This window comes from Sceloporus occidentalis, unplaced genomic scaffold (assembly GCF_023333645.1).
Source record: "Sceloporus occidentalis isolate IW3139 unplaced genomic scaffold, rSceOcc1.0.p SCAF_3, whole genome shotgun sequence".
Taxonomy (NCBI): Eukaryota; Metazoa; Chordata; class Lepidosauria; order Squamata; family Phrynosomatidae; genus Sceloporus; species Sceloporus occidentalis.
The window spans coordinates 234,694,189-234,720,330 of record NW_028316983.1 but is presented as its reverse complement, the minus strand read 5'-3'; the positions used below and the strand labels follow the sequence as shown (position 1 = coordinate 234,720,330).

General features: G+C 40.0%; 1 protein-coding gene across 2 annotated transcripts in view; it reads right to left on the bottom strand.

Annotated features, from left to right (window-relative positions):
• LOC149317634 (E3 SUMO-protein ligase NSE2-like) overlaps positions 1-26,142 on the bottom strand; it is a 277,961-nt gene that overhangs the window by 228,086 nt on the left and 23,733 nt on the right. For both annotated transcript variants that reach the window (XM_089517956.1, XM_089517955.1), the window contains one exon: positions 4,780-4,886. In XM_089517956.1, coding sequence (XP_089374082.1) covers positions 4,780-4,886 — 107 coding nt within the window. The remainder of the gene's footprint in view (positions 1-4,779; positions 4,887-26,142) is intronic.

Sequence of the window (26,142 nt, the reverse complement as noted above, 5' to 3'; positions counted from 1 at the left end):
GACAGGAAGGAGGAAGCTAATTAAATACATACACAGATCCTCTTGAGAGTCTGTGCAAACTGCAACAAGAAATAGCATATGCCTTGAAAATTTTTGCAAACTCTTATCCTAGAAGAGCTGGAGATTTGCACACAGCCCTTTCCTCTGTCCTGGACTGAGCTGAAGATTTTTCACCCTTGTCTCCTGCTTGAAGATGACCTACAAAAACTGGAGACTCAGGGCAAGGTAACCCTACACCCAATCCCCATTTCTAAGTTGAAAGAAGCAAAGCACCCTTGGCCTGCTCCCTTTATCTGCCTAAGGCAGTTGCGGTAACCATGTGGCACTCCAGATACTGTTGCGCTACAAGTTCTAGCATACCTAGGCAGCAGAGCCAACAGTGAAGAATGCTAGAAGTAGTTATATGTTGTATAAGGGCTACATGATTCCCTTTCCAGCCCCTTGTGTTAAATAGGATGTGAAACAAGAGATGTGAAGGAGGAAAACAGGAGAAAGAATTGGAAACTTCTCTCCTTCTCTGTCTGCCACTTGCAAGTCATCATCATCACCTCTAAGTCAAGAGTTTTATATACAGGGATAGAGTGGTGGGTGAATTTAAGCTTGTTTTCCCCTTCCAGACTATCACCATACATGTAGTATGGATGACTCACTCAAGTACATGTAGGCAATCTGGCAATTAAATTTTGTTGTGGGCTGCACTACTTTTTCTGGCCTTATTTGCAAAGCTGTGCTTACACAAAGATTATGAAATGGAGAATCAGTACAGTAGGTTCTGATTTGGGGTTTATTGCTGCATTTTAGCTTCCATATCAACATATTTCCTTCCAACTTGTTACTGTCGAACATCTGACCATAAGCACTTCAGCAAAGCTATGTATGGGTGGGTTTATCTAAGTTTATTCAAAGCATAACATAACCCTCCTTTGATTGGCACTGTAGGGAAATATTATTATACTAGTGGTACAATTTTGTCTCTAATTTTCTTCTGGGGCACAATAATCTCTTCTTGCAGGCATTAAAACAACCTCCTCCATTTTGTTAATTTCCTTCCTCTCTTGCAGTTCTTCTGTTTTGCTTTAGAGTATACAAGAGTGATTGCTATCAGGATTATTATTATATAATAAATGTTGATGAGAAGGAAGGCATTCCAATATCTGTATTTCCCACAAGAAGTTAATTCTACATCTGAAACCAGCACCTCTCCCAAGCTGCTATCCAATCATCTGCAAGCTAGCCTCCTGAATCACTCCAATTCATTCCACCCGGCATCATCCCTAAAATGCTGCAAGGAACCATGTGGCTGCAACCAAATGCTCCTCTGCAACATACTCTGTGCACAGTCCATTCCTTCAGACTTGTGGACTGTGCACCCTGTTTTAATACTCTCCAACTGTCCCAATTTCACAGGAACAGTCCTGATTAATCCTGTGCTCTCCCACTTTTTAAGCTGCTTTAAAAATATCTCTGTTTCTCTCTTCTCCTTCCTCTTTTCCTTTATGTCCTTGGTGTCCTTCAATTGCTGCAAACTGAGTTCACACTGCAAAAATAATTTGCACTCAGTTAACACATCAGATGAGAAATGAGAGGAAGGATTATTTCCCTTCCCAGTAGGTTCAGGCAAAAGTAACTGATGCCGACTATACTAGCTTGTTTCTTCTTCCTTTTCAATAGCTTTCATCATCTTGACCATACAATGATATTGCTTGGACACACATCCCCCAGGTTTCATCTGTGAAATTTTAGAGGGTATGAAACAATCCTTGGATTCTTTCATGGCAGGAAATTAAACACGCTGAATCAACACATCCTTGGAGAAAACTATCCCTTGTCAGTTAAGAGAATCGAAACCACTTAGGTTTTCTAATAGCAAATCACAGCATGTTCTCAAAGATGTTCTCCTCCAATCCATGCTGCAAAGCTCTATCACTTCTCCGTACCAGTGAAACAATCTCAACTCATGGTGACCCTGTGAATAAGACACCTTCAAGCCCCCATCCTTAACTGCTCTGCTCAGTTCCTGCAGATTCATGGCCGTGTCCTCCTTGACTGAGTCCATCCATCCATATGATATGTGGTCTTCCTCTCCTTCTGTTGTCCTCCACCTTTCCTAGCATTCTTGTTTTTTCCAGTGAGTCATCTCTTCTCATGATGTGATTGAAGTATGGATACCGTAATTTAGTCATCTTGGTTTCCAGTGAAAGTTCAGGCTTGATCTATTCTAAGATCCACTTGTTTGTTTTTTGGCCAAACAAAAAACCAAACAAAACTGCAAGTGGATCTAAGGAAATACTAGTCATCATATTTGGTCTTTCCCATCTAAGAAGCCAGGTAGCCATTTTTAAATAAAAATCTCTGTTTTCCAGGTCTGTCTTGACTTGCTTTACTTTGGCAACATTATATAAGAAAGAGGAACTGATTTTTCTTTCTAATGCTAAACTAAAGGATCACTTCATTGTCTAAGACCCTGACCGTAACAACAAGCAGGAGGAGTTGAATTTGTAATGGTGGGCGAGGGAGCAATACAGTAACTGGAAAAGAGAAGTGGCAGAAGGTAAGTCATCTTACAGGTGAGCAAAATGCAGCACAGAAGGGAGTTTTCATTCCTGATCAAATAAAGGATTTCCCACAGTATGTTGCTGGAAATACCAATGAAATCCAACAGCTCATTTCTTACTCACTGAGCTGCTGAATCAATCAAAAGAGGATGTTGGTATGGTTCACCTGCTTGTTTGCTCCGATGGCAGCTTAAATCAACAACAGGTTCACTTTCAAAGCCACCCAATTGTATGCTTCGCTGACAATCTTTCATTTTCAACAGACAGTTTTATTGTTTTATAAGTGGCAAGGGTAAAGGATTATTTGAGGTCATAGGGGGGAAATTTCTTTTACTTAATCTCCAGAAAGATTATCTCAGGATGACTTATTCAATATTCACTAGCTGGCTGAAAACATCCATCGTTGCAGTTTATAAAACTACTAAAAATGGTTCCATTGAAATAGTCAAAATGACAGGATTGAAAGGAGAGCAGCCCCACATCAAACAACCCAGGGATCTCAATCATTACAGTCTGCCCTTGCCTTACACAGGGGATCGGTTAAGGACCCCCCCCCCCCCCACGTAAGGCAAAAAGCACGTATGCTCGAGCCCCATTAGCAGCCGTGCGTGTGCACCCATTCTCCCGATCCCCCAGCGGCTGAAAGCCAACTATAATGAGCCCGTGTATGGCATGGACTCACTGTATAAAGTATGTCAGGACCACTGATGTCCAACGCATTGCACCTTTTGCTTTTGCTAATAACAGTACTCAATACAAATAAGGAAGTAAAGTTGAAGGCTTTCATGGCCGGCATCCATAATTTTTTGTGGGGTTTTTGGGCTATGTGGCCATAGAAAATCATAGAATCCTAGAGTTGGAAGAGACCCCAAGGGCCATCCAGTCCAACCCCATTCTGCCATGCAGGAACTCTCAATCAAAGCATACCTGACAGATGGCCCTCCAGCCTCTGTTTAGAAGTGGGTGGCAGAGGCCATGCTCCCTCTGGTGAGGACATGAAGCCATTCTGCTTTTTTTGTGGGATGCTCCGTGGCAGCCAAAAAGACCATTTTAGAGTTGGAAGCCCCAGCCCCTGCTGGGCCCTGTATAGCTTCCTTTACAGCTATGGGGCCAAAATGGTGACTGTACATGGCAGAGGAGGAGTCCTTTGCCTCCTTTCACACCATCTCATTATAAGAATCAAAGTTCTAGAAGAGTTTATTCCTGACATTTTGCCTGAAACATCAGGAATAAATTCTTCTAGAACATGGCCACATAGCCTGAAAAACCCACAAAAAACTAATAATAAGGAAGTTCTCCACCAGAGTCTTTGCTGAAAGCTGTGTAACAAGTGCACTAAAGGCTCCCCTCAAGCCCTTGCTTCTGGATTGTGGCTCCCATCTAAGGAGCCAGGCTCACTGGTGGATATGATGGTTGGAAGGGTGATGGGAGTTGTGGTTACAATTATCTTGAGGGCCACAGTTGCCCATCTCAGCAGTATAAGGTGGGAGAAGGCTTCAGGTCTCCCTTTTTCTCTCTCCCCCCAGAAGAACTCTTCCCTTGTCTTTTCCTATAAGCTGTCCTTTATTATAAGCTCTTCATAACAGTGGAGGAGATGCATCAATCTCTTGAGACGATCTGCTGAGACAGCCCTATCTCATATTCATGTGTGTGTGTGTGTGTGTGTGTGTGTACTGTCAAGATGCCTGTTGATTTACAGAAATCCCACGAATTTCATAGGGTTTTCTTAGGCAAGAAATTCTCTGCCTTCTGACTCTCTGTCTTCAGTTCCCCTGTTGCTTCCATTTTATAAAAGTTAAAAATGCAACTGTCTAGGGCTGGAACCATGTCTTTGTGTAATCTATGTAGCACCATGCATACTGAGAGCAGAACCAACACTATTACTGTGTTGCTGTTGATTATAATTTGTTTGTAATAATATTATTATTTTATTGTAATAATATTATTAATATTGTATTGTGTGGAATCTTGGGATTTGCAGTTTTACAAGGTCTTTAGCATTTTCTGCCAAAGTGTGCTACTGCCTCACCAAACTACAGATCACAGGATTCTGTAGCATGGAACCATGACAGTTAAAGTGGGGTCAAACTGCATTATTTATACAGTGTAGATGCACCCTTTGCCTATGTTGTTCTGGAAGCTTGCTTGCTTGCTTGCTTGCTTCCTTCCTTCCTTTCCCCTAAGTAATTGGATAAGTATGCTTTAAGTTAAAAAAAATAATTACCTGATTTACAGTCTCTTCAACTGCTTTGACATAGTGGTTCACTTCCCTACTCATTGCAGCACATTCCAACATCACCTTTTCCATTTCATTAACCTCTTCCATGTCATCTGAAAAAGTAAACCATTACAGAAATCTTTACATGTGTTCTTTCAGACAACTGGGACTCTAAGGGAGACAGATGCATGCCAGACACAGGTCAAAAGTTAAACAAGGAACTGCAGGGAAAAACTAATAGCTCTAAATAGGTAATTCAAACAGTATTATAAAAAGAGAATCCATTAACTTGCTTATTTACCTGCCATCTGCAAGAGGTTGTTTTTTTCTGTTACTGGTCTGGTGGGTCTACTGTGAATCATCAGTCGCTATTAATGCATTAGTGCTACACCTTACAGGTGCTTGAGCTTTTTTTAAAAGTTAGAATGTCCCACTACCCAAACCTGACCTGCTGCACAGTTCTTCTTTCTTTAAATGGAAATTGTTTCTTTAAATTACTGTTCTCTTTCTCTAACCCAAACACCAAGCAGCATAGGATGTGCACATTTTCTCAGAAAGACTAACAGCCCACCAGGAAGCCTCCTAGACGCAGTAACAGTATAATTTCCAAGCACCATTGGTGCTTCCAGGAGGCTTACAGAAGCACTACAGGTTGAATATCCCTTATCAAAAATGCTTCAAAATCTAAAACTTTTTGAGTGTCAAAATGACACATCAAGATTTCAGTTCTGTGATATTTTGGATTTGGATTCTGGAATACAAATAGAGCAATACATAACTGTACTGTTTTTGTGAGTCTTGAGAGAGACGTGAGAGATGTGAGGATGTAGAGAGATGCAGCTGGAGAGAGACACGAGAATCTGTGAAATGACAGAAGTCCAAGTGTAGTGCTTGGCACAAATCCATGCCTTCCGCCATTTCACAAATCACTTGTCTCTTTCCAGCCACTGAGAGATTGTGATTTGCCCAAGATTACCCAGTGTCCATGGCTGAGAAGGGATTCATCCCCAGATCTCTCAGAATAGTAGTCCAATACTCAAACCATTAAAACACACTGGCATTCCTTTTAGTATATCCCTGAATGCTAATTGGGGAACAGAAGCAGGGCATGCCACTTGTGGGATTCTGACTGAACATGTAGTTATTCATTGTGTGAACAAACCACAGTATTAGATAGCTCTTTTCTGTGCTCCAGCAAGGTTTTTCTTAGGTTAAGCCTGTTATGCTTTGGCCCAAAGGAAGAACAAACTGTCAGATGTTCCTAGTCAAGTACAGGAGTACTACCAACTGATGTGGACTGCCAGTACACTGCATTAACTAGTGAGTGACCAAGTCATATGGAAAATAATCCATCTTCTGTTGTCCAGCTGGAAGGGAAGCAAGTGGGCTTAAAGATGTCCACCTCCACCAGGAACAGATCTTTATGTAAAGCTAATGGATGTTATTCATTCAAGACAATGCCACCCTTCAATACTTTCCTTAACAACTGGGACACGGCCTATTACATACTTACTGTTAGTTATTTATGGACATGAAAACATAAGAGCTAGGTTGAATCAGACCAAGGCCTGCTTAATCCAACACAGCAAATCAGTTGGAGCAGAATATGGTTAAACAGAGTGGTTCCCAATTACTAAGAGGGTCAGGCAAGCCTGCATTTTATCACCCTACTTGTTCAACTTATATGCAGGGGAAAAAATCATATGAAGAGCAGATTTAGACTTAGAACAAAGAGGAGTGGAGGAAGGAACACTAACAATCTAAGATATGTGGATGGCACCATATTACTAGAGGAAAACATCACAGACTTGGAACAATTACTAAGGAAGGTTAAGGAAGAAACTGCAAAGTCAGGCTTGCTGCTGAACATAAAGAAAACAAAAATAAAGACCATGGAGGATCTACACAACAAGGAAATCAAAATAGTTTTTTAAAAAATCATACCTTGGATCAAACATTGATCAGAAAGGAGACTGCAGTCAAGAGATAAGAAGAAGCCTAGGAATGGGAAGGGCAGCGATGAAAGAACTAAACAAGATCTTAAAGCGCAAAGCTATTTGATTGTGCACTAAAGTTAGAATCATCCAAGCCATAGTATTCCACATCACATTGTATGAATGTGAGAGCTGCACAGTGAAGAAAGCAGATAAAAAGAAAATCAGCTCATTTGAGATATGGTGCTGGAGAAGACTGCTCAGGATACTCTGGACAGCCCAAAAGTCAAACAATGGGTCACTGAACAGATCAATCCTGAAATACCCCTAGCAGCCAAGATGATCAAATTGAGGCTGTATTACTTTGGCCACATCACAAGAAAACACAACTCATTAGAAAAGATAATAATGCTAGGAAAAGTAGAAGGTAGTAGAGAGGAAGACACACGGCAGGTGGATAATCTTAATTACGGACTTGAATCTACCAGACCTAAGCAGAGCAGTACAAAGGAGGGAGGGAAAGCTGCAAGGGAAGAGAAGCATAAGGGGGCTTGGCAATGTCTCATCCACAGACTCTCCAAGAGTCGAGGTCAACTCGGGGCAGTCAGCAACACGAAACAACAAGGGCATCATTGCCACTGCACCTTCTCTTTTTGCACTCCCTCACAAAGATACACAAAACATATTCTCATATTAGAGGTGATATGTGGCCGTCCTGACAAGGAAGCACGACTGTGGCCAAAAGCTGGTCAGAGACCAAAAGTTCCCTCCCTTCTCCATCATCAAAGGTCAGTCAATGGAATGGACAGAAAGGAGTACCACCATATGGGATGCATCAACCTCCTGAACTATTGAGGAGGGGAGAAAACACATAAATTCTTCTTTCCATTTATGTTTCTGAAGCTAGCATGTTTGTTCTCCATTCCAGAGTAAAAACACCTGAATAAGAATCACAGGCTACAAAAAAAAAAAAAAGGCACCTGTGAAGAATGGATAGTCAAACATTTTTTCCTCCTCAAGAGTTTTTGCACATTTTCCAATGGTTTTCTACATTTAAATAATTTTGTTTGTTCAAAAAAACACTGTATTTTGGGCAAACTATTTCTTTTGCACAAAATACTTTGTTTGGTGCAGAAAATACTATATTTCAATGTGTACACAGCTACTGTACTTGTTAAACTAATTGTCTGTTTCACATTGCAAAGTGGTGGAAAGGATTTTACCCCACTTCTGAAGCAGATCAATTGGGAATATATAAGTACCTTTTCAGGAAAGCCAGTGTGGTGTAGTAGTTCCAGTGTTAGACTAGAACTAGTCCCTATGGGAGAGTAAGGGACAAAACAGACAGCTGTAAAGGGGATGCATGACACTGCCCCTTTGAGCAACAAACTGAGGGCGCAGCAACCACATGCCATGCCCCCAATTGGTGTTTTTCTAGCCCAAAAAGAAGTAGCAAAATACAGATCCTTTTTGAGGCAAAAAAGGCAAACTTTCTGCCACTGCCATGGCTTTTCACCATTTCTGCAGTGCAGTGCATGTAAACGCTATGCCGCAGAAATACCATGACACTGCCCACTCAGTTGGGCAGTATGATGCCAGCTTGGGGGTGCTATTGGGGAGTGTGCCAAGCATATGCCACACCCCCACACAACCCCAAAGCCAGCATTTTTTGCCAGTCTGTTTTGGCCCTAAGTTCAAATCTCCACTTGACCATGGAAGCACACGGGGTGACCTTGGGAAAATCACACTTGCTCAGCCTCAGAGAAAAGCAATGGTAACCCCCTCTGAACAAATCTTGCCAAGAAAACCCTGTGAGGGTCAGTAGTTTTCAATCTGTGGGTTGCGACCCCTTTGGGGGTCGAACAACCCTTTCGCAGGGGTCGCCTATGACCATCAGAAAATATATATTTCAGATGGCCTTAGGAACCGAGACACCGGTCCTCTATGGTTGGAGGTCACCACTGCCATATGTCATAACAACAAAGTAATTTCATTCTTCATAGATTCTAATGTGCAGAAGATCCCAAAATTAATTTACAATGTGCTTATGCTAATTGAAGTTATCCTTCCATAAAAAGCCATTCACATTTATTTTCCATCTTTTAAATCCCCTTCCCCAATTATTCCTTACAACAACCCTGTAAGGTTGTCTGGCTCAGGAGATCATCTAGGTTTCATGTTAAAACGAGCTTTGAACCATATACTCCCCATTTCCCCTACATCACATCATACCAACTCTGACTAATAATGCCTTTTATTCAGAAACACAAGTTAACTTCCTCAACATTATCAATCACATTTAGCTCATATCCTTTACGCATACAACCACCACTCTACTTTATTTGACAGCATACATGGAGAAGAAACATTTTGTCATACAGGATGACAGGTGTTTTCCAGGTTCTTCAAAATGTAGGTTCTATTTTTATATGTTTTGCAATCAAAAGCCATTTCACAGCTCTTGGGCAACTTTGGCTAATGTATTACTCAGAGAGTCACTTCCCTGATTTTATGCAACAAAGACTGTGAGAGAGATGGAGTATGTATGTGTAAGTGTGTGTGCGTAATTTCAGTTACCAACACCTAGTCATTAGGCAATCAGGATATTTTGTGCATAAGTTGTATTTAGTGACTCATAACATTGCCTGAGAAATATTTAATAGAAACATAAATGCCCTCTCCTCTTGAGCTACAGATGAAACTATAATTATCCCCCATTTTTATAAATGCCAGCTAGTATAAAAATCAAAAACTGCATTTTCTAACTCACAGAAAAGAGTGGAGATGTGCTTGAATTAAAAATGTCCTTCAAAGCTGCAGCCTTTTGCCCACAGAAATTAAGCAAATCTAAACTTGTGCTTCAAAAGATAAAGTGTTGGACCCTTTAAAAATCCATCTATCAATCTCTTAAAGCAAAAGATGGCAATGAATCATAGAATCATAGAGTTGGAAGAGACCACAAGGGCCATCCAATCCAACTAAAGACCTCCAAGGAAGGAGACTCCACTACACTCCGAGGGAGTGTGTTCCACTGTCGAACAGCCCTTACTGTCAGGAAGTTTTCCTAATGTTGAGGTGGAATCTCTTTTCCTGTAGCTTGCATCCATTGTTCTGGGTCCTGTTCTCTGGAGCAGCAGAAAACAAGCTTGCTCCCTCCTCAATATGACATCCTTTCAAATATTTAAACAGGGCTATCATATCACCTCTTAACCTTCTCTTCTCCAGGCTAAATATCCCCAGCTCCTTGAGTCGTTCCTCATAGGACATGGTTTCCAGACCTTTCACCATTTTAGTCGCCCTCCTCTGGACACACTCCAGTTTCTCAATGTCCTTTTTGAATTGTGGGGCCCAGAACTGGACACAATATTCCAGGTGTGGCCTGACCAGAGCAGAATACAGTGGCACTATTATGAGTGAATCTCCAGATGTTGAGGAACTGCCATATCCATCAACCCTATTAGCCAACAGAACCAAAGAAGTGGATCATCTCAAGTGACATGAATGGTTCACTCATGTTCTCAGCAGGGCACATCATATGAGCCTCATTCTCACCACAATCACATCAGTAAAAGGAAACTGATACATACTGGTTCTGGAGCATTCATTAATGTACATTTCTTCAATAATGAGACTGGAGCTGGTTCCTCCCTCCATGATACCTCATGCTCTCTTCCTCCTTAATCTTGCTTTCCTGTCCTATGCCATACCCAGTGTGCCTTTGGGTTTTTAATTATTTTTATTTTGATCTCTATTTGTAACACCATTTGGCAATTTTGGCAATGTGATTTAGCAAAAAAAAAAAAAAAGGGGGGGGGGAGGAAAAGAAAAGAAATGGGAGTGCAGAGAGAAAAACAGCCTGCATGGGAATAGCAGAGGGACTAATATCAGAACTACGGCTGGAGGAATGTATCACACCTGAGAAATAATGGCACAGCAGCGCAATTGGGAGCTCATTGACAGGCTTTCCCCTTCAATGAAAAGAGACACTCTACCAATACCTCAAAGGCAAAGCAGTGATGACACAGAGACAATGTCATGCAATAAGTATTGCCAAAGCCACTATCCTCTAACTTTAATATCTGTTTTAAAGCCTTGTGTGATAATCTCCTAATTTCTAACAAACCTCCAGAAGTGATGGAATACAACCTGCATAATGGCTGGGAGATAATGGCCTGTTACAGACTGCCAAAATAAATCTGCTTCGGGTCTCTTTGGAGGTATGCTATTTAAATGATGCATGCATCCTAAGAATCTGGAAGCTGCACCAAAGCTGCACTCCTGTGCTTAGGAATGGAGTGTGGCTTGGGCGCGACCTCTGGACTCTTAGGACCCATGCATCATTTAAATAGCATACCTCCAAAGAGACCCGAAGCAGATTTATTTTGGCAGTCTGTAACAGGGCAATGGGAACAAAACTGAATGATATAGGATTGGGCAAAGACTGTTCTAAACTGACTTCCCACCATTCTTCCTAATAATCTTTTTTTCACAGAAACAGGTAAACTGGTATATATAAATAATATGAAGTTCTAAAGTTATTAATACATCCTACTGGTTTTGCAATCAATTTTTCTCTATCTCTTTTGCACAGGAGAACAGAATCCACAACAGAGACAAGATCCTGGCAGGATGCTTATGCCTTAAAATTCCTTCCTAACAAGGCTATGATGGTTGGTAGTGCAAGATGCCACATACAGAAGCTCAGTGCATCATGTGTTTAGACAAGCTCTATTTCATTTACTGCTTATCCTGCTTGCATAATGCTGACCTTAGAAAGTCAACCTCCCAGTTGAATTATCTTAACTATAGAAATGGATCTCCCAAAATGGATTTTAGTTATAATAGTAAAGTTTTTTTACTTTTCTTCTTGAGCTTATTTCCATGTTCCTATTGTTGCACATGTTTTGAAGTCATTAATTGCCTTGAGCACTATGTTATTTTAGTAAAAGAGCAGAAGAAAAGTAGAAGAATAAATAAAATGAAAAGAAAAAATACAACTTAATATCTGAATGCTTTCTTTGAAGAGCTACATCATATCAGCTGCTCTACTTATATATCATGTATGGGTCCTTCTGGTCATTTCCAATTCTGGAAAAAGGCCCCACTTTGGTTTGCATCATGTGCCATTCACTTACCCTATTTTGCTTGATGTAAACATGGCATTTTGCAAATTCTTGGAACCTGACTTTCCTTTTGGGGGCACAGAAAACATTTCAAAACCTCTTTCCAAGAATCTGCAATTTTTATTCATATTGTTGGCTTTAACTTATGGTATTACTATGAATGATAGATCTCCATGATCCTCAGTTATCAGCTATCCTTCTCAGTCTTGCAAACTCTGGGCCATGGCTTCCCCTGTTGATTCAATCCATCTGTACTGTGAACTTAGTCTAGTCTTACTGCCTTCCACTTCCCCTGGAATTATTGTCTTTTCATCATCTCATGATATGTTCTAAGTATGACAGCCTCAGTTTACTCATCTTGGCTTCTAGCAAAATATTGCTCTTGGGCTCATTTATTACTCTTTTTGATAGTTCATTGTTTCTATAGTACTCTCTACCAGCACATTTCAAATGAGTTCATTCTCCTCCTGTCAGCATTATTCACTATTCACCTTTCATAATCACATATTACTGGAAATACTATGGCATGAATTATTCTTTGGTATTTAATGATACATCTTTACACTTGCTTCTGTATCTGCCCTAAAAGTACTGTTATCCAGTTTCACTGGGCAACAGAATGCTCTAGTATTGTTAGAAATATAGGGATCCCTCCATGGAATTCATAATCATGTGTGTGTTTGTGTATTGTGTATGTATGTATTTAAGTAGTTTCTGAATTATAGTGACCCTAAGGTGAGCCTATCATGGAGTTTTCTTGACAAGATTTGTTCAGAGGAGGTTTGCCATTGCCTTCCTCTGAGACTGAGAGCAAGGTCACCCAGTGGGTTTCATGGTGAGGTAAGAATCAAACTCTGGTCTCCAACACTCAAACCACTATGTCATACAGTCCTTTTATAACCCTCCATCCTATCTCAGTCAGTGGAAGCTGGTGGTGTCCACATCAAGCAATGTGGTAAATATGCCCTAGACTTTAGGCCAAAATTTCAAGGATGATGAACTTGGCTAATTAACTCACTTGTAGGAATCAATAACATTTCTTTTAGATTTTTTAAAGTCTCTAATGTATTTTGTTTAATTTGGTTTTAGAAATAAAACCTTCTAATTACAACATTATTACAACAAAACAAAGCATGAGGAATAAAAAAAATTCCTTTCTTATTTCAGTGTTTAAATTCTTATTAAAGCAGCCTCTCTGTGGTCCACTGTTGCTTACACATGACCTTGCTTCACTATTCATCATCTACAAATGTTTACCCATTGATACTCATTTTTAAATGATTTCTGACAGCACCAGAAGCTTATTTTGAGTGCACATCCCAACCTGAGGTGCCATTCATATTTGAAATTAGAAGCATGGAAGCAGATCATATTGAGATTGGCTTGTGCCAAAACGTAGCAAAGGAATGGAAACCTTAATAGCAGTATAAGCAAGAGATGGAGGAGATGCTAGAATCAGTCACACATACCCCAAACATAGACAGGTGTATTCCAGTTAATTAAGCAGATGTGTTCCTAGGCTTTACCTCTTTAACAAAATAGTTTGTACCAGAGGCAGAAATACCATGGAAAGAATAGAGATAGGTTCCTAAAATTGTGGGGAAAAGGCAGGATAGAAGTGTAATAAATAAATAAAATAAACAATAAATACATCACAAAAAAGAGAGCTGCTCAATCTGTTTCAGCAAACATTTTATTCAAAACTAATTGCATAAAAACCTTCACAAACCTTCACCAACCTACATCTCTAAAACTATATATAAAGGAGAAGAAACGGCAAATGCTCAGCATGACCTGGGATACTCAACGATATTGGGTAAAAGTCTTTCAGCACAATAAGCAATAAATTAATTCTTGCAGATCTTTGACAGCTACTTTTGACAAAGAGAAAGAGAGAGGAACAAACAAACAGGCGGGATGCAACAGAGCCAAGAAGGATATTAACTAATTACCGCTTATGCCGCGTTCTTCCGGTCTCAAAATTCCACCCACAATGGCTCGGTTGCTAATTTCAAAATGATGCACACCAGAGTCCTTATGGCTGTCTTAATTTCTAGGTGTGCATGTTTGTGGCTTTAGATGATGCAGGATAAGCATTAAATTGATCCTACCCATCAAAGATTAGCATCACCCTGAAGAACTAACTGCAGTTCAGGGACAGTAAGCTTTACACAATAAATACTCTCAACCCAGCGTACTCAGTATATTTGGTTCTCCTTTGCTGGATACAAAAAAGGGAAAGGACACACTCAACCACGCTTCCCTTAATTTGCTTTAATATGCTTCCAAAAACTTTCAGGTATTTTTAAATTTGCATTTATAATTCTCAAAGGGTGAGGCATAAGCAAGGCAATGCATATGCGACGATTCCATAACCATAACATTCAAACATGGAATTTGTAGAAAGTCACACACTTAAGTAGAGAGAGCATCTGTGTTTTCATTTGTTCAAAGGCATATTTTCAGTTTTCAGCATTAGAAAAATCTGGCTCAAAATTGCACAGTTAACACCTAAGGGACTGAAAATGGAAAGCATATTTCCATGAGAATTCTATACACTTCTGAATAACAAACATACTGAAATGTGAACTCAGAAGGCTACATGCTATACCAATTGTGCCAGATCTTGTCAATATCATTACAGTTTTATAAATATAAAGGCGGGATACAAACCGCCATATAGTACGTATAGGATACGTACTAGGGTTAGGAAGGGGCGGTACTTCCGCACCCCCCTAACCCTAGTACGTATCCTATACGTACAAGATGGCAGCGCCCCTTCCACATGGGCGCCGCCATCTTTACGTACTGGACGCATAGCGTCCAGACGTGTCGCGTCCTTTGTGACGTAGTGAGTGTGCCCCTGGCGCCTCGCTACATCGCAAACGCGACTCCAAAAGAAGCTCCATTTTGGAGCTTCTTTTTTGCTCCGCGCGGGAGCCGCGCGGTTTGGCTGCTGCAGCTCCCGCGCGAAGCAAACGGCGGCGGCGGGGAAGCACCGCAAAGCGGCGGTTTGTATCCCGCCAAAGTATCAATCAACCTTGTTCTGCTCCCTTGCTTGTGTCACAAACTAACCTGGATTAGTAGCAGGAACTGAAATACAAAGAAACCTGTTTTTACAGCAGGATTATGTTAACTTTATGGGCAAACCTTCTATCACTTTAGCATTCAAAAAATCCTGGGGATTTAAGTTTGGCAAGGAATTTAAGAATCCCAGGGATATAGGTTTGGCAAAAGTGTTCTGTTAAAGATTCCTGGAGAGCCACTACTGGCCAGAGTACACAATGGTGCGGTACAAACTGCCTGCAGAAGGCGGGCTGGAACCGCCTCTCTTTGCTGTGTAGTGTTACCGCAGCAACCAAATGGTGCAGTACTGCTGCGCAGCAAAAAAAGGAGCACTCAGAAGCAGCTCCTGTTTGCTGCGCAGCTGTGATGCCACAAGTGGTGCAATGACATCGCAGGTGCACCACGCCATTTGGACATGTCAGGCGTGTGATGTCACTGACATGTGCGACATGTGGGCAGGGTTGTGCAATCATGGCGGCCCCCACACATACTAGGGCTTGACAATGTGCGGTTGGTGGACACTACTGAACCCTAGTTTTGGCCCCAGGCCAATATTAAGGCCAACAGAGTCTGAAATGCTATACGGTCACCTCCTATCTTCCTAGTCTCCCAATTACAGTTTCTGGGGTTCACTTGGGAGACAATATGCTATTTAAACCAGTCCAAGTATATGGCATCAATATGTTCCTTTACTATTTTTTTCAAATATAAATTCATATTCTTATCTTCACATACATGGTTTGAACTATTCTAACTTTAGTGTTCAGTTGTGTATCACTCTTTAGGAACTTGCCAAGTTCTTCCATACTTGCTCTTCCCATTCCTAATCTTATTCTCATTTCCTAACTGCAGTCTCCATTTATATCAATGTTTCATCCAAGGTACTGGATCAATTCATCGTTGTCTAGATTGCATTGTCTAGGTTGCATTTATGTAGTGTGGTCATTATTTCTGTTTTCTTTACGTTCAGCATTAAGCCTGCCTTTGCACTTACTTCTTATAGCTTCCTTAACAATTGTTCCAAATCTATTATGTTTACCAGTAGTATGGTGTCATCCGCATATCTTAATTGTTGATGTTCCTTTCTCCGATCTTCATTCCTCCTTCTTCTGAGTCTAAACCTGTTTTTCTTATGATATTTTCTGCATACAGGTTGAATAAAATACATCAACAAAATTCTAAAAGTTAGAAATTTGAGAGGAGGGGAAAGTCTTTGCCTGGCATGGAAAAAGAAATCAGTGCAGACCCTAAATGAGCCAGTGGAGAGCATTCCAAAAGCAAGATGTCACCACTGAAAAGACTGTCTTAACTAGCCAATTACCACTCATCAAATGATAGAAGGGCTTCCAATGAGATCTATAAAGTATGGACAGGCAGACATGGAGACTGGCAACTCCAGGTACCCCTTTCCCATGTTGCCTGAGGGGAGGGAATGGAGTGCTGCTATTCAAGAAAGTACACCTGTTAACAAAGATGTTTATCACACTATACTCTTAAAGTGCTACTATTCCACTTTGACTCCTCTAGCTGCCTCCTGTTGCATTCTGGGATTGGCAGTTTTAAGGAGGGGTATTTAGAATTCTCAGGCAGATAAATACCCCTCCTTAAAACTGCAAATCCCAGAATGCAACAGGAGGCAGCTAGAGGAGTCAAAGTGGAATAGTAGCACTTTAAGAGTATAGTGTGATAAACATCAAAGAAGGCATTACTTCTTTTTCAGAAGATGTGGTACCAGACACAAAAATAAAATGAAAAGAATAAGGTTAGGTTCCTGTAGCACAAAAAAGAAGAGAACTTCAACATGGTTCAGCAAACGTTTTGTCCTGAACTAACATGAACTAACATTTTGCAATGTAAAATTAAAAAAACAAGTTTAAGCAATCTTTGCTGAGTCAACAAAAATAGACCACCAGAGGCTTCTTCCAAAATGCATCCATGTCGGCTGGTTGATTTTCCTTCCACTGGCCTCCACTTGATCTATGTTTTTTTTAACAGGCTGGTGAAGCAGGCATATTTGCTCTTTCCTTTTCTCTTTGTTTTGCTTAGTAAGGGATTCTGGAAGCAGCTGGTGTTTACCTTGCCTGTTGTAGGCAGGAACACGGATATATAGTAGGTTCAGCTAGAGTGGGATCCCATTCTTTTTCAGCTTAAGGTTTGTTTAATTGATTACTGTAGACACACTGCAAGTCTGTTTGTCCAGCCCTCTTTCATCCTCTTCTCTATGCTGATGTTGTTAAAAAAATCAAACTCTACAGTAGATACAGCCCAGGAGGAAAGTAAGTACTGTTTACTGCAGACCCACTGATGCAACCTGACACCAAAAGTCTGTGTTTCTCTAGCCCTCTTTTCCTAATAGTAATGCTACTAAAAAAATAACTTCTAGCTATACAAAGGAGGGGGGACTTGGTGGGCATAAAACACTTTTTAAAAAGGAGCTTTCTTATCAAAGTGAGGTATGTCTGTAATTTTTCCAAGCTCTTTTCTAATTTCAATTAACAATTTAGCAACGGTATTCTGACCAATTTCCCAACCATCATAAAATGAGGTCCTCTTATAATAGGACTACTATACTAGAACTCTTTTAGAAATAATTTAATTTGAACACTGTAACACATTACCACCTAAACTGAACACAGTTATTAAACAAACAAGCAAATCAGCACATCTTAAGGAAGTAAAGGCTTTTTGTTATGAAACATAAGGTTCCTATGTTTCAAATATATCTCAGATCAGCCTGGACGGTTCAAAGCTACATTTCAGGATGGCACTTATGAAAATCATTTCTGTGTATTATTCATTTATTTACATTGGCTCCAGTTCAACAAGATCACATGCCCCAGAGAATGTCCGCAGGCAAGAGTGAGGAGCTTTCATTCACTTTTTTCTCCAGCAGCCACAAAGCAAGAGATTTGCAAGATGATGGTTCGTGCTAACATCTGTGATATTAAAAACTATTATTCTTCTGTATTAAGGCTGAACAGGTGAGTCCTCCAATGATACCCAGATGCTTTTATCAATCAGCTTCATGCAGATCTCATTATTAGCTGATTTAAGAATATACCTTAGAGGCTGTTGGGTCAGAGCAAAGGTACAGCATATGCAGCAGTCTGTTCTGCAGTTGCCTGTACAAAGCCCACAAGCCGGTTATGAGAGCAATAGCATCTTCAGCCAGTGATTGCTACTCCAAAGTCTATTCTTAAGATGAGATGAGTATATACTTCAGTTAGGAGTTGTCTACATGGACCAAAAGGCCTATGTTCCACCAAGCCTCACGCCATGCAGTTCAGATTACACAGGCCAAACCCCTGGGGCCAGGATTGAATCCAGTGGATCCAGCATGATCCTGGGGTAAACAGCTTTTCCCCCAGGTCAATTTGAGGCCTGGTTTGCAGCCAGATGCATCACTAAATCACAAATTACATCTCTATTATAAAATGCTCCTAATATTTCTTGGTCATTTCTTGTGTGTGACTTAAAGTGAAGAATAAGCAATGCAGAACTGAGCTACAGAGGGAAGTCTACCTCTGGGATCATTCTGAAGTCCCATCCTCCTTTCTTAATTGGCTATATTGGAATAGGAGAAGTGCCAGGTTGCATTATAGCCATAAAGCAACCCTACTGTATATAGCAAGGCAGGTGTCTTAAAGGAATTGTAGAGCCATTCAGCCAGATGACTTGGGAATCTATAACATGAACAGTCAGCCCTACCATTAGGCAGAAGGATGTGGCCACCTCGAGCAGCTTGTTTCAGAGGCCATGAAAAGACAATGACTTGTTTGTACTTTACCATTATTGTACAGGCTGAATCTCCCTTATTCAAAATGCTTGGGACCAGAAAAGTTTTGGATTTATTTATTTATTATTTTGGAATATTTGCATATACATCATCAAAAAAAAAAAAGGGGGGGGGACTGAAGGATGGAAAGGGAATGAAAAAAAAGTGAGAAGAGAGAATATGAGAGCAGAGACAGTAGGAAAAAAAAGAAGGCAATGCTGGCCTAGAACAACACGGTTATTATCTAGAGTTACTTACCGTAAGTCCAGCAATATGTTAAGCGACTAAAGAAGCCAATAGGATTTCATTCAAGGTATCATATAATTCCAGCATTGGCCTAACTCCTCCAGTTCAGGAACCCATCATTCCAGTAAAGAGTGAGCATCTCTCATACCCCTCTTCAACTGAACTCATGTTCCACCTTCCTCACAGAACAGGGGAAGCTGCCTTGCTCCATGTCAAACTGAGTGTCATCTACTTTAGCTAGCCATGATTTTCCAAAAAGAACTATTTCCAGGTCATCTGCTAGCCGGACCCTTTTTAACAAGGATGCCAGAGACTGAATCGGAGCCATTCAGCATGCAAGCCCTGTGCTCCACCACCCAGACCTTGAGAAAGCTTTTTTTTAAAACTATAGCTCCCAGAATGCCACAGTGATGCTTGCTGTGGCACACTGGGAGTCATAGTCCCCCCAAAAGAGGAACTTTCACAAGATCTATGACTATTTGTCTGGAGTCCGGCAGCTCCTGACTCCATTCTGACACACTCATAAATATCCAGTCCATGTCTTAAAGTCAAGAAAGAAAATGGTGCCTCATCAAACTTGATGTCTTTCCAGCACAGACTACTTAGCACCTTGCAGGCCAAGGCGGCTGAGCATTTTTGTGGGGTTTTCAGGCTATATGGCCATGTTCTAGAAGAGTTTATTTCTGATGTTTCACCAGCATCTGTGGCTGGCATCTTCTGAAGATGCCAGTCATAGATGCTGGCAAAACGTCAGGAATAAACTCTTCTAGAACATGGCCACATTGCTTGAAAAACCCACAAAAATCTATGGATGCCGACCATGAAAGCCTTCAACTTCATGCGGTTGAAAGTATTTTGCTGTCAGGTGTCTCTTCCCACCTCCATTAAGGCTCCCAAGTAGCCCTGAAACTAATGAGACTGAATGGAGTATCCTTTTTAATATATTACTCAGCTCCCACCTGCTGTCACAGAAGGACCAATTCAGAAGTAACAAGGTCAAGTCTTCTCTTTCTCTGTGTGTCTTTTTTTTTACCCAGGGGATGCCTTGAAACTAGTGAGAGCAGGTGAAGTAGGCCCTTTATTATGTCACTTCACACCCACACATTGTTGCAGGAGGAAATGGGTTTAGGTTTGAGAGAAGTGCAGTTTTCCATTGCTGAATGCAAAACCAAGCACCCCAAGCACATTACTGATTCTTCAACTCATTTAATGCTGTATAAACCTGCAAGCAGCATGATACCTCATAGTGTGAGAAGTATATAGGAGCCATGGACAATATATCTGTCACCTGCTCAGTTTGCCAGAAGAAAAGCAGAACATGGAAAAGTCAAGTGTGGCCAGAGGATAAATAACCTACACTTCTTTGGATTTTATGTATGTTTTTAATATTTTCAAGCTGTGGATGATTGAATCCAAGGATATGGAGGGCTGATTGTAGTTGTTAAATATAAGCTGCCTTTTCCATAATGGAATAAGCCCTTTCTGTAAGTTCAGAACATGCATAGTGGGGAACAGGTTTAGTCCTTGCCGTAGGGACATTTGTTGGCCCAGAGGATTGCAATGGGTGACTAGTCCAAGGCCATCCAATCAGTTTTGTGGCTGACAAAATATTGACCTGGGAGTACTCTGGTTTCCATACCATTTGGAGCAGCAGAGCTGTGGTCTGGAGTGTCTCTTTTTAGCACACTGTTCCTAAGTTCTCCACTGGCTCTCCTGAACATTGTGAGCTATAAAGGCTTCCTGTTCCAGCTAGGACTTTGCTTGGACAATGATATAGTCTTTCCTTATTCTCACCTTGGATCTCCTCCTTCAACCCTTAGCTCCAGGGGTCACCTTCATGGAGAGCTTGGAAAAAGTCCTTTTGAGGACTACAGTTCCTAAATTCCCCCAGCCAACCTAGCCAATGCAGTATTCTGGGAAATGCAGTCCAAAAAATATCATTATCAACTCATTCCACGGTTGCCTATGGGTCTGCTCGAACAGCTTCCCCTCTGACATTTCACAGATGAAAACACTGACATGTGTAGGCAATGTCAGAGCGTGGTCAAGGTGGCAAAACCTATTACTGAGAAAGAGCATATAAACTAGGAGAGGCTGCAGCAGTTTGCTTTTGCCCAGGTCTTTTGGGAAGGTCAAGATTCAGCCCCCTCCTCTCCTCTTTCCTGAGTTAAGTGAGTATAACTTACTTTTCCACTTTGAACTCGGTCTGCATCAATGGAAGTAAACTTATAACAAAGGAGAAATGTGGCAGGAGGACAGAGAAACTGGGGCATTTTAAAAGCAGCTTAAAAAGTGGGATGGTAGAGAATTAACCAGGACTTTTCCTGCCAGATCAGGAGAATTGGAAGGCATGTAAGTGATGGAAAACAAGTAAGGCAACTTTGGACTTGTCTACATTACCTGTATACCCCAAATTCCTCTCAGGCTAGCTGCAGGTTGTTTACACTACACAGCCCCAAAACCCCGAACTGGATGCGGGCTGTTTGCACAACACCCAGACCCGATTCAGGGTTTCAATAATAATAATAATATTTATTTATATTTTCCCGCCTCTCCCAGGTGGATCAAGATTACAACCCAACAGTAACAATAAAATACAAGAATAAAACCTCTCTTCCAGTAGGTTGTTCCATAGTTTAGGAGCCACTGAGGTAAAGGTTCTTTGGGAAGTTGAGATGGAAGAATCCATCCCTTGTCCCATATTAAAAAGACTTACATTTTGCTCCGGGTTTTCCAGAAATGTGCTACAATCAGAGCTGAATCACAATATCTAGAGAAACAGATGTTTTAAGGCATTGTAAACTGACAGAGTTGTAACATACATAGTATTGACATAAATGTGCATTAATATAAAATTCCTGTGATATCTTTTTTTTAAACTTTCTTTTTATCAATCAGACTTATTTCCTATTTTTTAAAAAATATAAATGGTTTCCTGTTACTGTGCAACAATGCTGCAATCCTGACCTAAAGTTGCAATCTCAAACTTCTATTTCAGCTCATCTGAAAGAAGAATCTGGAAATAATATCCACAATGACTATTACATTTTATCAACCATCTCTCCTTATTTTACAACAGAGTAAAACAAAAACATACCTACTCAACAATATCATTAAATGATTATTTTTGGAGCTGGCTAGAGAGAGCCAACGTGGTGTAGTGGTTTGAGCATTGGACTACAATTCTGGCTACCATGGTTCAAATCTCGGCTTGGCCATGGAAACCCACTGGTTGACCCTGGGTAAGTCATACTCTCTCAGATTCAGGTGATGGCAAGGGCAAACCCCCCTGAACAAATTCTGCCAAGAAAACCCTATGATAGGTTCACCTTAAAGTTGCCATAAGTCTGAAATGAATTGAAAGCACACAAGAACAGGTAAATAATTAGGATGGTTTCTGATCCAAGCAGATGGAAATGGCACCATCGTGTGGTGAAACGATGACAATTAAGGGAGGGAATTGAGAACAGCCTCATGTTGAACTCCCAAATCGTACAGCGACCACAGACCTTGAGAAACCAGAAAGTTTCTTTGCCACACAGTCTAGCTTGTCCATTTCTCTCTGCTTCACAAACAGAAGGAAACAGAACTAAACCCAAAGGAAGACATATGCTTCCTGTCATTTTATATCTACATATGTAGGCCCGTCTTGGCAAATTTATAACCCATGTCTAGGAACTTGCTGGATCAAATCCAGCCCTCTCAGCCAGCACTAAATTTTAATATTGCTTGCCTAAGAAAACACTATGAAATCCATAGGGTTGCCATAAATTGAGAAGAGAATTTGAAGGTTTGAAATGTTTTGTGTTTTTTGTGGGGGGGGGGGGGTTGTTGTTGTTGTTAACTTATGCAAGACTAACTTGACCTGGTGTTTCATTTCACATGTGCATACTGTTAATTTCAAATGGAAAATTTACTGAATGTAAACTACATGTATTTTATGTGATGCAGGTACCGGTCCCTTTTCTTTCCATGTTATTTCTACATCTCATACAAAATTTCTGTTAGTGAACTATAGGCTGAGTATTTCTTATTTGAAATGCTTTGGACCAGAAGTATTCTGGATTTTGGAGTTTTTCAGATTTTGCAAAATTTATGTATACATATATCTTGGAGATGGGACCCAAGTCTAAACATGAAATTCATTTATGTTTCATATACTTATATACATAGCCTGAAGGTGATGATATACACAATACTTTAAATAAATTTGTGCATGAAATAAAGTTTGTGTACATTGAAATATCAGAAAGCACAGGTGCCACTATCTCAGCCACCTGTGTGGACAATTTTGGATCTTGAAATATTTCAGATTTTGGAACTCTGGATAATGGACATTCAACATGTAATGCCCAGGAACACATCTATTTTGTTAACTGAGGTATAACTGTAACTTGCATAACTTGTACTAAGTGATTTCAATTATATTACAGAACCATGAACTTCCTTTGGCTGTTAGCTAGAAAATATTTTTTTCTATAGTGCCTTGTTTTTATTAACACACTTCCTAAATAAAAACTATTAATAACTACATTAAGGACCACTGAAAATATAGAAATTATCTATCATTCATCTAATCAGCATGTACTAATAGGAACTCTTCAAGCATTTAATGTAATTACCTTGAAATTTTAAATGGAGCATGTATAACAAATGGAAAAAGGAAAAATCATCAAAGAGGAATTACTTTATTCTTTTCATAAACTGCACTACAAGTGTGATGGAAAAGTGGCATAAAATACTTAAATTAATAAGTAAGAATTAAATTCTATCAAGCATTAAAATTATGATATACCTCAAAGTAAATGTATATCCAGCACCTTGTAATGAAAGCTTGTGAAATGACTGACGGGGAGGATTCTAATTTTTCAGATGGGAAACTGGGGTATTATGAATTTTAGGCAACTTCCCCTCAGGATACAAAAATGAGTCACTGGCAGAACCAGAATAAGAACAATGCAAGATCAATGTGATCTGCAAGATGAGCAAATAGGTCAACTGTCTTTTTTTTCTTTTTTTTTTCTTTTTTTTATTTATTTGCATACAACGTTTTAAAAGCACACACCATGAGAGGAAATGAGTAAAAAACAAATGTCTCCTGTATCTTAAACATAGTATTATCCTACATTGGGAGGTTCCAGCTATTAAGAATAATGTTGATTTTGTTAAATAATAAAAGTATTAACTAAGAGTTTGATCCAATCCAGGCATGCCAGCAATGAAAATGTGCTCACACATTCCTGCTAGAGGAAGGTGGGAGATCTTTGTCAGTACACTGGGCCCTCTGCATTGGCCAGCTAGCCATCTGTCTGGTTAAAAAATAATAAATGTAAGCTGCCCTGAGAGCCATTAGGGCTGAAGGGCGGGATATAAATACCTAAATAAATAAATAAATAAATAAATAAATAAATAAATAAAATCTGTGGACTTCATGGAATTTAATAACATCAAACATGGTGCTGACAGATTGTATTGCTATCTTTGGAAAACTGAAAGAAAGAAGTGGGTACCATGAGCTTTCGTAGACTTGAGTCTACCTCCTCAGTAGGTTCAAGTCTACAAAAGCTCATGCTACCAACTTCTTTCTTTCAAGATCCCTTTGCATACTGATTTTCCAAACTAACACGGATATGTCTTTAAATTCTACAACCTTGGAAAAGTTAGTTTTTGGATTGCTACTCTATAATCTGTATGATTAAAAAAAATCTGTATGATTTAAAAAAAATTTCCAGGCTGATTAAATAGCTCTCTTTAAAAAAAAAAATAGTACTCAGATTCGTGAAAGTAGTTCTATCAGTAGCATTAGCCCTGATAATTTAGAGAACCTTCACATTCTCCAGATGAATAGTTCTAAACCTTGGGAAGTAATTTTTAAAGTAACTAATTCCTGGCAGTTTTTTCATTCACTGATGTTACTTAGTCCAATGTTTGTTTGCTATATATTATATTATATTATATTATATTATATTATATTATATTATATATATCAAACAAACTTTGGAATAAGTAGCAGGTAGATGCCCTTACTTATGTTGGGCTAGTCTTTTCTTAGAACAAACTTGGAAAGGTCAAAGATGAAAGTGCAAAGGCAGGATTAATGCTGAACATAAAGAAAACAAAAATAATGACCACAGAAGAAATACATAAATTCAATCTGGACAATGAAGAAATTGAAATTGTCAAAGAATTCCCATATCTAGGCTCAAACATTGACCAGAGTAGAGACGGCAGTCAAGAAATAAGAAGACCAGGAACAGGTTGAGCAACTATGAAAGAATTAGAAAAGATCCTGAAGAGCAAAAATATACAACAGAGCATTAAAGTCAGAATCATGGAGACAATAGTATTCCCCATCACCATGTACAGATGCTAGAGCTGGAGAGTGAAGGAATCAGAAAGAAATCAAATCAAATCATTTGAGATGTGGTGCTGGAGAAGAACACTTAGGACAGGCAAAAACAAATGAGTCCTTTAACAGATCAAACCAAAACTCTCCTTGGAAGCCAAGAGGATCCAGTTGAGGTTGTCGTACTTTAGCCACGTAATGAGAAGACATGGATCACTAGAAAAAACAATAATGCTAGAAAAGGAAGAGGGAAAAAGAAGGAGGGGAAGACTGCAAGCAAGATGGAGGGACTCAATCAGGGGTGCCATAGGCATTGGTTTGCAGGGACTGACCAGAGCAGGGGAGGATAGGGAATCGTGGAGGTGTTTCATCCACAGGTTTGCTGTAAGTCGGGGCCAAATCAAGGGCAGGTAACAACAACATCTTTTCATCTACAGTTTCCTGCTCATTGCAGATACGAGAAACATGTTAAAAGCAATACAGTGGGACCTTGTTATCTGCTGGGCTTTGGTTCCAGGATCCCCCTTGGATAACAAAATTTGTGGATGCTCAAGTCCCATTAAATATAATGGCAGAGCAAAATGGTGTCCCTTATATAAAATGTAAAATCAAGGTTTGGAATTTAGACTTTTAAACAATATTTTCAAGCCGTGGATGCTTGAGTCCATGGATAAAAAAAATCTGTAGATAAGGAGGGCTGGCTGTATTTTTGCCCTACCCTATATCTCAAGGTGACATACAATTCAGTTTTACTCACTGCATTGTTTGTTGTATCACACGTTACATTTTGGTTACTTTTCACTAATATTATTGGGGGGAAATTCATAAGAGAATTGCCTAAAGGTTGAATAACAGAATGGCATAAAGGTGAGAGCCAGG